General features: G+C 34.8%; 2 protein-coding genes across 2 annotated transcripts in view; one reads left to right on the forward strand and one right to left on the reverse strand.

Annotated features, from left to right (window-relative positions):
• LOC132738572 (octopressin receptor-like) overlaps positions 1-14,761 on the reverse strand; it is a 122,513-nt gene that overhangs the window by 64,994 nt on the left and 42,758 nt on the right. The gene's annotated exons all lie outside the window — the stretch shown is intronic.
• Positions 1-14,761, forward strand: part of LOC132738561 (leucine-rich PPR motif-containing protein, mitochondrial-like) — an 87,653-nt gene that overhangs the window by 55,791 nt on the left and 17,101 nt on the right. The window contains exons 24-31 of the mRNA XM_060726070.1: positions 1,539-1,615; positions 4,159-4,271; positions 8,959-9,059; positions 10,304-10,431; positions 11,696-11,802; positions 12,438-12,506; positions 12,962-13,055; positions 13,749-13,927. Coding sequence (XP_060582053.1) covers positions 1,539-1,615; positions 4,159-4,271; positions 8,959-9,059; positions 10,304-10,431; positions 11,696-11,802; positions 12,438-12,506; positions 12,962-13,055; positions 13,749-13,927 — 868 coding nt within the window. The remainder of the gene's footprint in view (positions 1-1,538; positions 1,616-4,158; positions 4,272-8,958; positions 9,060-10,303; positions 10,432-11,695; positions 11,803-12,437; positions 12,507-12,961; positions 13,056-13,748; positions 13,928-14,761) is intronic.

Consider the following 14,761-nt stretch of genomic DNA (forward strand, 5'->3'; position numbering starts at 1 on the left):
AAAACCCAAATAGCTAGAGTTTAGACATTAAGCATGAAACATCTTTAAGTAAATATCTACAAAGTTTGTTTAAATAAAAGCCCGGGGGTCAAAACTGGCACTGCCCCAGGGATGTCATTGTTTTTAACTATATGTGTATAGTAAAAACTTTAAAAATCTTCTTTTAAAAAACCCAATGAGCTAGAACTTAGATGTTTAGCATGAAACATCTTCTTATGGGTGTCTACCAAGTCTGTTCAAATAAACAAATAAAAGCCCTTGGGTAAAAATTGGCCCGTGGGTGGGGGGGGCCTGTATACAGGTGATTGACCTCAGGGCCATCATGGCCCTCTTGTTTAGTTGATGTCTTAGTTTAATACAAACATGCCAAGGGAGGTCCTCCTTCTTTGGGTGTAGTAAGGGGTCATTTGGGTCAAGGTCAATGTTACCTATGTCAAAGTCACCAATGTTAAAAATAGATTTTTACATTTTTACAGGTATATTGACCTTATTCTATAGACAGATGTTATTTATAATTGATAGAAACATAAACTTTGATGGAGTAAGTGGTCAGTTGGGTCAAGGTCACCAGTGCTAAAAATAGATTTTTACACATTTGCTCATACAGCCTTTATTAAGTGACAGATATATTTTATATTTGGTAGGAAGATAACTTGCATGGTATTCATCCTTTTGATTGGGGTAGGGATCAGTGGGTCAAGGTCACTTGTGCTAAAAATAGATTTTTACACTTTTGCCCATACAGCTTTTATTTATTGACAGATGTATTTCATATTTGGTAGGAAGATAACTTGCATGGTATTCTTCCTTTGGATGGAGTAAGGGGTCAGTTTGGTCAAGGTCACCAATGCTAAAAATAGATGTTTACACTTTTGCCCATACAGCCTTTATTTATTGACAGATGTATTTCATATTTGGTAGGAAGATAACTTACATGAAGTTGAATATTTTTCAATTTCACAAGTCAGAGCAATGAGTTGGCAACTTATATTTTTCACAATTACAAAATGCCATGACTTTTGGTCAAGCTATATAACTTGTGTTTACAATATTTTGGCAATTTTTCTGTCCATAACTGAGTGAATGGGTAAACATTTTTTGAAATATTGCTACTGACAAGAATCTGAGCCGGGGGCATTTGTGTTTTACAAACACGTTCTTGTTTTACATATCAGTTGTTAATTGAAATAAAACAGCCAATTATGATATGATGTTTTCTTGTGGAATTATAATGTATAATTTTACAGTAGCTAAAATATATATGAATGCAGATGAAAACATATTAAATAACTAAAATCCTCGGAGAAATGTTATAGTGAAAAGTACTGGAACCAATTTCTGCTTTTTTGTCCGGAAGGAGAGTGATATTACATGGCAAATACCAGTAAAACTGCAAAGTGGCCATAGTGTGTGACAAAGATCCATGAAACAAACAAGAAACTTTGATAAATCAATATACCTATAAAAGAACTAAATGTTGTTTCACTTCTAAGGATTCAAACTGACTTAGAATATTGTTTTATTTTTTCATTTTTCAGAGGTCCATTCGCAATCCCTAATTTTGATATCACAGTGAAACTTTTTCAAACACTTTGTGAAAATGGAAGATTGGAAGGTATGGTTTATGTATGTTTGTATTTATTTTGGCTTTTGTAAGTTTATAACCAATCTCAATGATTATGCCCCCACAAAGTGGGGAGCATATAGCGTTGCACTTGTCCGTCTGTCTGTCTGTACGTCCCGAAATCTTGTGAACGCAATTCCTCTTGAACTGGATTGCAGGTTTTGCTTAAACTTCCAGGGATGAACAACCTTAATGTGTAGATGGTAGTAAAGGAAGGAATTTTCGCTGCGACCAAATTTAACAGAATTATGGCCCTTTGTTGATTTTTTCACTATATACTATGTAGAAATTTTGTAAACGCAACTCCTCTTAAACCAGGGGGCAGATTTTGCTTAAACTTCCAGGGATGAACAACCTTAATGTGTAGATGGTAGTAAAGGAAGGAATTTTTGCTGCGACCAAAATTAAGAGAATTATTGCCCTTTGTTTATTTTTTCACTATATACCATATGGAAATTTTGTGAACGCAACTCCTCTTAAACCGGATGGCAGATTTTGCTTAAACTTCCAGGGATGAACAACCTTAATGTGTAGATGGTAGTAAAGGAAGGAATTTTTGCTGCAACCAAATTTAACAGAATTATGGCCCTTTGTTGATTTTTTCACTATATACCATATATATATGTTGTCAGTGGCGGCATCCGTGTCCTTTGGACACAGTTCTAGTTATCTTTAATTTGCTTCTTCACCTCTTGTTTTTCCCTCACATTCTCCCTTATTATACACCCACACAACGAAGTTGTAAGGGGGGTATACTGGAATCAGCTTGTCCGTCGGTCCGTCCGTCCGTATCCTCGTCCGTCCGTCTCCCCGTCCGGCCGTCCATCGGTTTTTCCTTGTCCACCCATTAACTTAAGACCCCTTGACCCACATTCTTTATATTTGGCATGAGCGTTAATCATGATTAGTAGATGACCCCTATTGATTTTAGGTCACTGGGGGAAGGTCAAGGTCACAGGGGCCTTGACTAGAAAAAGCTTGTCCGCCCAATAACTTAAGATCCCTTTGACCCACAGTCTTCATATTTAGCATGGAGGTTAGTCATGATAAGTAGATGACCATTATTGATTTTGAGGTCACTGGGTCAAAGGTCAAGGTCACAGGGACCTTTACTGAAAAAAGCTTGTCCTCTTAATAACTTAAGATTCCTTTGACCCACAGTCTTCATATTTGGCATGGAGGTTAGTCATGATGAGTAGATGACCCCTATTGATTTTGAGGTCAAAGGTCAAGGTCACGGGGGCCTTTACTGAAAAAAAGCTCAATAACTTAAGATTCCTTTGGCCCACAGTCTTCATATTTGGCATGGAGGTTAGTCATGATGAGTAGATGACCCCTATTGACTTTGAGGTCACTGGGTAAAAGGTCAAGGTCACAGGGGTCTTGACTGAAAAAAGCTTGTCCTCCTAATAACTTAAGATTCCTTTGACCCACAGTCTTCATATTTGGCATGGAGGTTAGTCACAATGAGTAGATGACCCCTTTTGATTTTGAGGTCACTGGGTCAAAGGTCGAGGTCACATGGGTCTTGACTGAAAAAAGCCTGTCGCCAAATAACTTAAGATTCCTTTGACAAGATTCCTTTGACCCACAGTTTTCATATTTGGCATGGAGGTTAGTCACTATGAGAAGATGACCCCTATTGATTTTGAGGTCACCGGGTTACAGGTCAAGGTCAGACAGGCCTTGAATGAAAAAGCTTGTCCGCCTAATAACTTAAGTTTCCTTTGACCCACAGTCTTAATATTTTGTATGGAGGTTGGTCTTGATGAGTAAATGACCCCTATTGATTTTGAGGTCACCGGGTCAAAGGTCAAGGTCAGACAGGCCTTTACTAATAAAGCTTGTCCGCCTAATAACTTAATATTCCTTTGACCCACTGTCTTCATATATGGCATGGAGGTTAGTCATGATTATTAGATGACCCCTATTGATTTTGAGGTCAAAGGTCAAGGTCACATGGGCCTTCACTTAAAAAAAAGCTTGTCCGCCCATTAACTTAAGAATCCTCTGACCCAGTTTTCATATTTGGTATTGAGTTTGTTTATGATTGTTAGATGACCCCTATTGACTTTGAGGTCACTGGGTCAAATGTGACAGGGACCTTGACCTAACAAAGCTTGTTGGCTCAATTGCTTAAGAAGGCTTTGGTCAACAGTCTAAATATTTGGTATTGAGATTGTTTATGACTAGTAGATGACCCCTATTGATTTTTAGGTGACTGTGTCAAAGATCAAGGTCACAGGGGTTTTTACTTCAATAAGCTTGTCTGCTCAAATGCTTAAGGTCCTCAGTGTATCGATTTTGACATTTTCACATTTGAAGCATGTAGAATACATAACTAAGCAATGCACTGGCTTACTAACCTCAGATTGCATCATTTGGCAGGGAGGTTGTCCTTGAGCTCTAAATGGCCACTGTTGATTCTGACAAAGTGGTATGCGGGGGTATTCACGCCAAGATAGTGGCAGTTCTAGTTATATGCTACTTTTGGGAGGATCAGTCATTTCCAACCATATTCTTGTTTGTTTTAGATGCTACAAAGCTGATAAAAGGGATGACATTCAACTTTCCCTTTCTTCAAGATGGAGAATCTGGAAAAAAAGCATGGCTCAACCTGGAACCAACACCACAAAATATAAAGAAAGTAAGTAAATCAACCTTTATAAATTAAAATATGAATTAAGGTTGGTTTTTAATAAAGGCTTTCTTTCTTTAGCTATTATTTTCAGGTTAAATCATCTTGAAATGGGAACAATAGAAACTGCCACATTTGTTTGGCCAAGTTTGATCATTAGTGAATTTTTATAGTGTAACACTCGGACCTTCCAACCACTCTGGTTGTGTTGTAATTATACCCCCACAAAGGAAGTTAAGGGGGGTTTATAGGAGTCAGCTTGTTGGTCGGTCGGTCCACATCATGGTTTACGGACAATAATTAGAGTTTGGAATGAGGCATTGCAATCATACTTGGTATATAGCAACCTTATTTTGGAGACCCCGGTTGGTATTGCATTTGGACCCACTGGGGTCAACGTCACTGTTATAGAAAATAGAAAAATGGTTTTTAGACTATAACTACAGTTAGGAATGAGATATTGTTATCAAACTTGGTGTATAGCAAGCTTATATGAAGACCCCAGGTGGTATTGCATTTTGATCCCAAGGTTCAAGGTCTAGATCACTGGTACTAAAAATAGAAAAATGGTTTCTGGACAATAACTAATGTTAGGAATGAGATATTGTAATCAAACTTGGGGTATAGCAAGCTTATATGAAGATCCCTATTGATATTGCAATTGGATCCCCTGGGTTAAAGGTCACTGTTACTTAGAATAGAAAAAAAGGTTTCCGGACAATAATGAGATATTGTAATAAAACTTGGTGTACAGCAAGCTTATACGAAGACCCCAGCTGGTATTGCATTTGGACCTTCTAGGGTCAAGGTCACCATTACTAAATATAGAAAAATGGTTTTCGGACAATAACTAGAGTTATGAATGAGATATTGCAATCAAACTTGGTGACAATAGCGAGCTTATATGAAGACCTCGGTTGGTATTGCATTTGGACCTCATGGGGTCAAGGTCACTGTTACTAAAAATAGAAAATGGTTTCCAGACAATAACTAAATTAGGAATGAGGTATTGTAATCAAACTAGGTGTATAGCAAGCTTATATGAAGACCCTGGTTGAAACCGCCTCCGTGGTTGAGGGGTTAGAATCGATGACTTCTAATCTAGTTATGTCTCTGGCGTGGGTTCGATCCCCGGGAGATGCTTTGGAAGTTTAGCACGGTGGAAGGTAGTTTAGTACTGGTGTAACTTTCCAGGAACGATGGTTAAGAAAGTACCCGCCTATATGACTGAAATACTGTTGGGAAAAGGTGTAAAATGAAACAATAAAACAAACAGACCCTGGTTGGTATTGCAATAATGAATTCATTGAAATAATTCTTTGTACACTTTTGATACTTCATTTACTTTCTTCAAAGTCAATGTTGCTGTAGGGGTATTAATCACCTTCAGTGATAACTCTAATTATAGCCCCGAAACGAAGTTTGGGTGGGGGGGGGGGGGGGGTATATCGGTCCGTTGCATTTTCCTTGTCCGGAGCATAACTTGAAGAATTCAATATAACTTCATACAATGGTCAAGCACATTGAGAGGAAGTGCAGTGCACAAGAACCATAACTCCATCTTGACTAATTACAGAGTTATTGCACTTTGTTACTTTTCCTTGTCTGGAGCATAACTTGAAAACTACTGGTTGGAATTCAAAACAACTTCATACAATTGTCAAGCACAATAAGGGGAAGTGCAGTGCACAAGAACTAAACTCCATCTCGACTAATTACAGAGTTATTGCCCTTTGTTACTTTTCCATTGCTTGTTTTGTCTGGAGCATAACTTGAAGACAAATGGTTGAAATTTAATATAATTTCATACAATGGTCAAGCACATTGAGAGGAAGTGCAGTGCACAAGAACCATAACTCCATTTTGAAAATTACAGAGTTATTGCCCTTTGTTACTTTTCCTTGTTCGGAGCATAACTTAAACGTACTGGTTGGAATTCAAAACAGTTTCATACAATGATCAAGAACAGTGAGAGGAAATGCAGTACACAAGAACAATAACTCTGTCCAGAGTAATTATAGAGTTATTGCCCTAATGTTACTTTTCCATTGCTTTTTAGCTCACCTGTCACACAGTGACAGGGTGAGCTTTTGTGATCGCTTTTCGTCCGGTGTCCGTCCGTCCGTAAACTTTTACTTTAAATGACATCTCCTCATAAACCACTAAGCCAATTTCATCCAAACTTCAAAGGAATGTTCCTTTGGTGGTCACCTTTAAAAATTGTTCAAAGAATTTAATTCCATGCAGAACTCTGGTTACCATGGCAACCAAAAGAAAAAACTTTAAATATCTTCTTTTAAAAAACCCAAAGAGCTAGAGCTTAGATATTTGGCATGAAACATCTTCTAGTGAGTGTCTACCAAGTTTGTTCAAATAAAAGCCCTGGGGTCAAAATTGGCCCCGTCCCAGGGGGTCATTGATTTTCCCTATATGCTTATAGTAAAAACTTAAAAAATCTTCTTTTAAAGAACCCAAAGAGCTAGAGCTAAGATATTTAGCATGAAACATGTTCTAATGAGTGTCTACCAAGTTTGTTCAAATAAAAGCCCTGGGGTCAAAATTGGCCCCGCCCCGGGGGTCATTGATTTTCCTTATATGTTTGTAGCAAAAACTTAAAAAAATCTTCTTTGAAAAAACCCAAATAGCTAGAGTTTAGATATTAAGCATGAAACATCTTCTAGTGAGTGTCTACAAAGTTTGTTCAAATAAAAGCCCTGGGGTCAAAATTGGCCCCGCCCCGAGGGTCATTGATTTTCCTTATATGTGTATGGCAAAAACTTAAAAATCTTCTTTGAAAAAACCCAAAGTGTCTACAAATGTGTTCAAATAAAAGCCCTGGGGTCAAAACTGGCCCCGCCCCAGAGGTGGCATTGTTTTTAATTATATGTGTATAGTAAAAACTTAAAAAATCTTCTTTAAAAAAACCCAATGAGCTAGAGGTAAGATGTTTAACATGAAACGTCTTCTTGTGGGTGTCTACCAAGTTTGTTCAAATAAAAGCCCTTGGGTTAAAATTGGCCCTTTCTTGACTCATTTCAAAGCTTTTGCCCTTTGTTACTTTTTATTGTCCAGTGCATAACTTGAAAATTAATGGTTGGAATTCAATGAATTTTTATACAATGGTCAAGGGCAGTGAGATGAAGTGCAGTGCACAAGAACCATAATTCTATTTGGACTTATTACAGTTATTGCCCTTTGTTACTTTTTTGTCCTGTGCATAACTTGAAAACTTGTAGTTGGAATTCAATACAACTTCATACAATGGTCAAGTGCAATGAGAGGAAGTGCAGTGTACAATAACCAAAACCCCATCTTCAGTATTTATAGAGTTATTGCCCTTTGTTCCTTTTCCTTGTCTTTCTGGACTTATTAATTCAATAAAACTTCATCAATGGCCAACCACATTGAAAGGAAATGCAACATACAAGAACAACAACTATCTTTAATTGCCCACAACCATAACTCTATTTCAATTCTTTTACAAGATATTCTGTACTAGTAGCATCCTCATTTCCAAAGCAGTCTTGCAGGGATATTAATCACATTTAGTGATAGTTCTAGTTTTATTTATTTTGATGGAGCTAAGCATTGACTACAGATGGACTTTGAGAACAACTGATAATGTAGATGGCCCCAACCAAATAACAAATACATGTAGTATATGAGTTAATCATATAAAGCACACATGTTATGTTGAAAGCGTTCACATTGAAGTTTAATTACAACAAACAGCCAAAGACAGTTTTATGAGTCAAACTCATGAGCAAAAAAAAATAGAACAAATTATATGTAAAATCGGAGTAATAATTTAAAATACAGAGCAAGAGTGCAAGTAAAAACATAGGAAAATAACTTTAAATGTGAAATAATTTTCAAAATGATTCCTTCATACATTTTTTTTATCAATGAGCTTATTAGAGACATCCAATGCTCTGCAATTTTGTTACACTCATAGTGGCGTCCAAGGTTATATAAAACTGCTTTGATATATAATGCTTATCATGAAGTCCAATTGATGACAGTCAGAATTGGTTCTGTCCCAGGCAGTCATTGATTTTCCTTTTATGTAAAAAAATTAAAAAATCTTTTTTAAAAACCCAAAGAGCAAAAGCTTAGATATTAATCATGAAAACTCTTTAAATGGTTGTGCACCAAGTTTTTCAAAGTCAAAATTGGCCCTGCCCAAGGGAGTTATTGATTTTCCTTATATTTATTTACATTTGAAAAACTTAAAAATATTCTTTTAAAAAACTCAAAGATCTAGAGCTTAGAAATTTAGCATGAAACATCTTTTTGTGAGTTTCTACCAAGTTTGTCCAAATAAAAGCCCTGGGACTCAAAATTGGCCTGCCCAGGGGGTCATTGATTTTCCTCCTGTGTACACATTCTTTGGGTGTTGTTTTCCCTTAGCAATAGCTACCAGTAATGTTTTTACACATTCACTATTTCAGAAAGAAATATGAACTTTGTGATATCAGTTTAAAATTTTAATTTTATATCTGCTTTTGTTTATAGTTTACAATATTATGGAGTCTGATCAGGATCCATGCTGTTCGCTTACAGACCCTATAACAAGTAGAGAAACTGATAGCGAACAGCATTGATCCTGATCAGACTGCCCAGATCCATGCTGATCGCAAACCCATTATGTTAGTTTTGTCATGGCACGGCTCATTTCTCTTTTTTGTTCTAACAGGTAAAGAAACTGATGACTACATTATCTGATAAAGGATACTTCAAGAACAGGATCTTTAAAAATAACTGTTTAAAGAATTACTGGGATTTCATTTGTGGCAGGTGAGATAAAATTTAATGCTTTTTATGCCATCTCATCATAGATTGCGATTCATAAAGCGATTTACCTCTGTTTGTGTGCACGTGCAAGTTTGTCTGTTACATAGATTATATATTGAACTTAAAAAATCTTATCCTTCAAAAGCGCAAGTCTAATTTCAACCGAACATGCCAGTATTGTTCCTTTGATGAAAGGCTTCCAAAAACATTAATAAAAATTTGATTTCATGCAAAAATCTGGTTGCCTTGGTAACCGAAAGAATAATAGAAAGAAATTTAAAAATACTGTCAGAACTAAAAGGCCTAGAGCATAGATATTGTGCATGAGGCATTGTCTTGTGGACCTCTACCAAGATTGTTCAAATTAATAGCCCCAGGGGTATCTGTCGGCCAACGCTAAAAATAGAAAATCCTTGTCTGCCGTTTACGAGTCAAACTGCTGACAGGATTTTTGGCAAAATTTTACAGGAGTGATTGGTACCAACCCTTGTTTTGCACATTGCTGGCATGTTCCACTTTTCTTCACAAAATGACTGCCAGAGATTAAGGTAGATCATCCTCTTCCAGCTTTTAAAGGCCAAACTGCTGGTTGGATTTTCACAAAAATTCAAATGAGTGATACCAAGCCTAATTATGCAGAAGGTGCTAGTCGCATTGATTTGACCTTCAATATGTTTTATCTTGTTATTCATGTAACAAAATATCAATATATTAAAAAAATAAAAAAATATATATATTTATTTTATTTTTGTTATATTGTTATAGACAAGGTATGCAACATCCGAGCATGATAATTATGGGTATGTCTGTTCTTGGTGTCAAAATTTTCCACCGGGCGGTAATATCGTCAGATTTCCGCATGGAATTGCGCACCTTTACTCAGAAATAAATTGAAAACATATCTTTGTGCAATTGTTAGCCTGATATGAGTGAAAGCATTGCAAAGCTTGAAAATTTTGGCTCAATTTTTACAATAAAAATGGTTATTCTGGAAAAATAGAGCTTGCAAATGATTTGAATAGAATAATATTAATCTAAATTAGATTTTTTTTGTTGTATAGAAGAATCTAAAGGAGATTTTTTTGTTGTGTAGAAGAATCTAAAGATTTTTTGTTGTATAGAAGAATCTAAATGAGATTTTTTGTTGTATTGAATAATCTAAATGAAATTATTCTTCTATAGAATAATCTAAAGATTTTTTATGTATAGAACAATCTAAACAAAATTATTTTTTATTTTGTTTTCAGTGAGGATTTCAGTGAAGTGACGCACCACTATGATTATTTGAGCAAAACTTATGAATATCAACCAAATCAATTTGTGCAAGTGTTTTCCAGTTACATCAAGAAAGGTGACAAAACTAGTCTTCAAGCTGGTAAGTTTTAGCATTATTGATTTTATCAGATTAACTTATCTATTTTCACAATAAAAATGGTTGTTCTGGAAAAACAGAGCTTGCATATGATCTGAGATTTTGCACACAAGTTATTGATCAAAAGGAACAAATCTTGAAAAATTATTTCCAGTCCCCTCATGTCAAAAAACCTAAGTGGGGTCAATTTCATCCTTTTGATTTCTGTTTTAAAGAAGCATTTTTATCTTTAGAATATATGTCATGTTGAGTGGGAGCATATATGTCATATCTAGTTGCAGCATATATGTTATATGGAGTGACAGGATATATGTTATATGGAGTGACAGAATATATGTTATATGGAGTGACAGGATATATGTTATATGGAGTGACAGGATATATGTTATATTGAGTGGCAGTATATGTTATATTGAGTGGCAGCATATGTTTTATTGAGTGGCAGCATAGCATATGTTGGATGAAGTGGCAGATTGTATGTTACATTGAGTGACAACATATATGTTATATTGAATGGCAGTATATACATGTATGTTATATTGAGTGTCAGCATTTATGTTATATTGAGTGGCAGCATGTTTTATTGAGTGGCAGCATAGCATATATGTTGGATGAAGTGGCAGAATATATGTTACATTGAGTGACAACATATATGTTATATTGAATGGCAGCATATATACATGTATGTTATATTGAGTGTCAGCATTTATGTTATATTGAGTGTCATCGTATATGTGTTATATTGAGTAACAACAGATATGTTATATTGAGTGACTGCATATATGTCATAATATTGAGTGGCAGCATATATGTTAAATTGAGTGACAGCTTATATGTTATTTTGAGTGGCATCACATGTTATATTGATTGAAAGCATACATTGTATATGTTAAATTGAGTGACAACTTATATGTAACTTATATTGAGTGGCTGCATATATGTTATATTGAGTGCTGACATATAAGTTATATTGAGTGGCATCATATATGTTATGTTGAGTTATATTTCTTCCTATAATACTCCTGATATTTTAACCTTTTGCTGACAGATATTACCAATGCAACTAGTGTAAACCAAGATAAGATATCATGGGTGTTCATTTCATCATTGTCTGCATTGTTCAGTATTCAGTCAGTACTTGAAATTTTTGCTGTAAATGATGAATGCTTTTGTCCAAATTATACAGAAGGACAAGTCCCTTTAAAGTATTTAGCATGGTAAACATCATTTGTCTTAGTTATATTCTACATCTGTTCTTTTTTTCCAGCATTTGACAAGTTAACAGATTATGTTCCTGAACAGAAAGTGTTAGTTAACTTAGCTGCTGCTTTTATAGAGAATGAAGAGATTTCAAAAGCCAAAAAAGTATTAATGGTAGGGGTGTATATATTTATATAGTAAATTCTAACTATCCTCTTGTACTAGATAGATTTTAAAGAAATTTCATAGAATTGATCTGTGGTTGATCCCCGACAAAAATAGTTAAAATTATTTTTTCTCTGCTTTCAAGATGACAATAGAAATCAGCTTTAAAGAGCATTCCAACAGCTGTGATTGATTTTGATTTAACTCTATATGAGTGATTCTTAGCTCATGCTCTACAAAAGGGATTTAACTCAATACAGATTTTCAAATTTTTCATTCATTATCATACATAAATCTGTGTGAAAAGATGAATTACACCTTTTAAAGTTCATTCCGTTGGGTTTAAAAGCAAGATTTTAGCATTTTATCATTCAAGCGTTGTGTCCGGTATATACCAGAATACGGTATTTAGTGTGGTGCTCCAATCCTTTTTTTAGTCTCACTCCTACAAAAGAACCCCCCCCCCCCACACACACACACAAAAAAACAACAACATAAAACTGTAACTTAATGAGCGAGCTAAAAATACTAAAAATAGAAATAAGTTTTGAAAGATTTTTCATCATCAAATGGGTAGATGTTGATGACATTCAGGTTGAAATGATCCAAAACCTGACATATTATGTTTGTGATGTATTTTCCAGACTCCAGGTTTGAGAATCAGAGGTGATTCTGCAAGACATATTGTTGAACGATGGGCCAGAAATGGACAGGTAAAGTAACAGTCATTTATGAATTGGGATGATATAAGATTCATTTCAGTTTATGGTAAAAATGACTTGAAAGTATTTATTATAAAATAAAAAGTAAATAGGCCAGCAAGTGTAGTAGTAATTTAACTGTATGTATGTCCATCTATATACAGTTAATTACTGCTCCCACCACAAATTTTGGAAAGATGGGGGTAGCATAAAAATGTGTCCACATACTTCATGTCCAGTACATATTTTCTAATAGCCAAATGAATGTCTATTTCATTGGAACCATGTTGCAGTCTGTTCCTCATATCTCTAAATATGTAATTTACTTCCGGCACATAATTCTTGAAAACAAAATCATTTTTGTAAAATTCAGTAAGTATTGTAAAAACGTTTACATTTTGATATATTAAATAAAAATTTGCCATAAATCAATTATGTATTAACGTGGAAACTTTTTTATCCCATAGCCGAAACATATTGAAACATTTGGAAGTCTGTGCAGTTCACATCCAGGTGATGTAGATATCGTGCAAATGAGGTCATTGCAACTGCAAGCTTTTTGTAAGTTGATAGATTAGTCTCTGCTACATGTAGTCAATGTCTCTTATAATGTAGTCACTCAATTTGTCTGCAATCATATTGTCAATGTCTCTGTAATAATGCAATCAATGTCTCTGTAATCATGAAGTCAATGTTTCTGCTATCTTGTAGTCAGTGGCTTTGTTTTGATATTGTGAGTGTCGGCTATAATGTTGGCATGTCTCTGTTATAATGTAGTCAATAACTCCACTATATTGTTGCCGTCTCTGCGATAATGTAGTCTCCTATAATGTAGTCAATTTCTACTATAATGTAGTCAATTTCTACTATAATGTAGTCTACAACAACTCTAATGTAGTCTCAGTACCTATTGTACAGAGCTATGAAATATGTTGACTGTGTACCATTGCACCCACATTGTGGCCAATGCTTTATCCACTATACTACTATTATAATTGTGATTGATAGTTTAAAATATTTTAACTTCATGTAATTAAAATGTTAGTTTAGCTTTCTTCAGTTCTCATAAAATAAATATACATTGCTTAAGTTGTATGAAATATTAAGATAAGTGCAATAACTGGTCAATTAAATTGGACGATAGTATTATTAGTAAATTGTAACTGAATGAATGTAGTCAAAATTAAAAAAAAAAAATGTAATAAAGTTTGATATCAGAATAACCAATGATTGAATTTAATATATTTATTTTAGGTAACCAGAAAAATCCTGATGTAGATGCTTGCATCTCGTTCTTTGAGAGATACTTTGAGTATGATGATGATATAGAGGTTGATGTGAATACCTTGAAATTCTATGCTAATTTTCTAAGGAAACACAGGCCTGAGAAGAAATTGGATACTTTCTTTTTAAACATGATAGAAAGTGATAAGGTAACTTTTTTGGGGCAGGATTTTCTTTGTAACTGGACAGAAGGAGATGTTTTACAACACTTTCATACTGCCTTATGTAAATATTTTAAACCTCGAATATGAACAAGAATCTTGGTAATCTCTGCCATTTACGAAAAATGAAGATATTTTTTTTTTATCCTATTTATTTTATTTTAAGGATTTTCCTTGTTTTTGAAGACTGTCAGACTTTTAAAGCTTAGATAATTGATTTGTAATACATGTATAACCTTAACATAATCTTTGTAAGTTAAAAAAGTCATGCTCCATCTGTTAATTTTTAGCTCGACTATTCGAAGAATATGAGAGCTATTGTAGTGGCGTCGGGGTCTGCGTTGGTTAAAGTTTTTGTGTCGCCTTGAAAAGGTGACATATAGGGGTTACTTTGTCGGCGGCGTCGTTGTCGGCGTCCCCTAAAGCTTGTCCGGAGCATAACTCAGTCACTATAAGTCTGATTGACTTCAAACTTGGTATGCATGCTTCTTTCAATAACCCGAAATTGGGGACAATTTTATGCATTCATAATAAAGCAGTGATTTACTTGATCATAAAACAAGCGTTTGTACCTTTTCTGTCAAATTTATGTATTCATAGGTAATTAGTATTATTATACTCAATTAAACACCCTTGTGACATTACCTTCCGAATAGTCAAGCCAATACTGTATAATTAGACTCTCTCTAAGGCCTATAACATGAATTTATAAAAAAATATTAGCCCTTTTGTGAACTTAAAAGATTTAACATTATCAAGGCTCTTTTACTATCAAGCACTTAGAATAGTCGAGCGTGCTGTCCTACCGACAGCTCTTGTTAC

The sequence above is a fragment of the Ruditapes philippinarum genome, unplaced genomic scaffold (assembly GCF_026571515.1).
Source record: "Ruditapes philippinarum isolate M1 unplaced genomic scaffold, ASM2657151v2 ctg298_1_1_1_1, whole genome shotgun sequence".
Taxonomy (NCBI): Eukaryota; Metazoa; Mollusca; class Bivalvia; order Venerida; family Veneridae; genus Ruditapes; species Ruditapes philippinarum.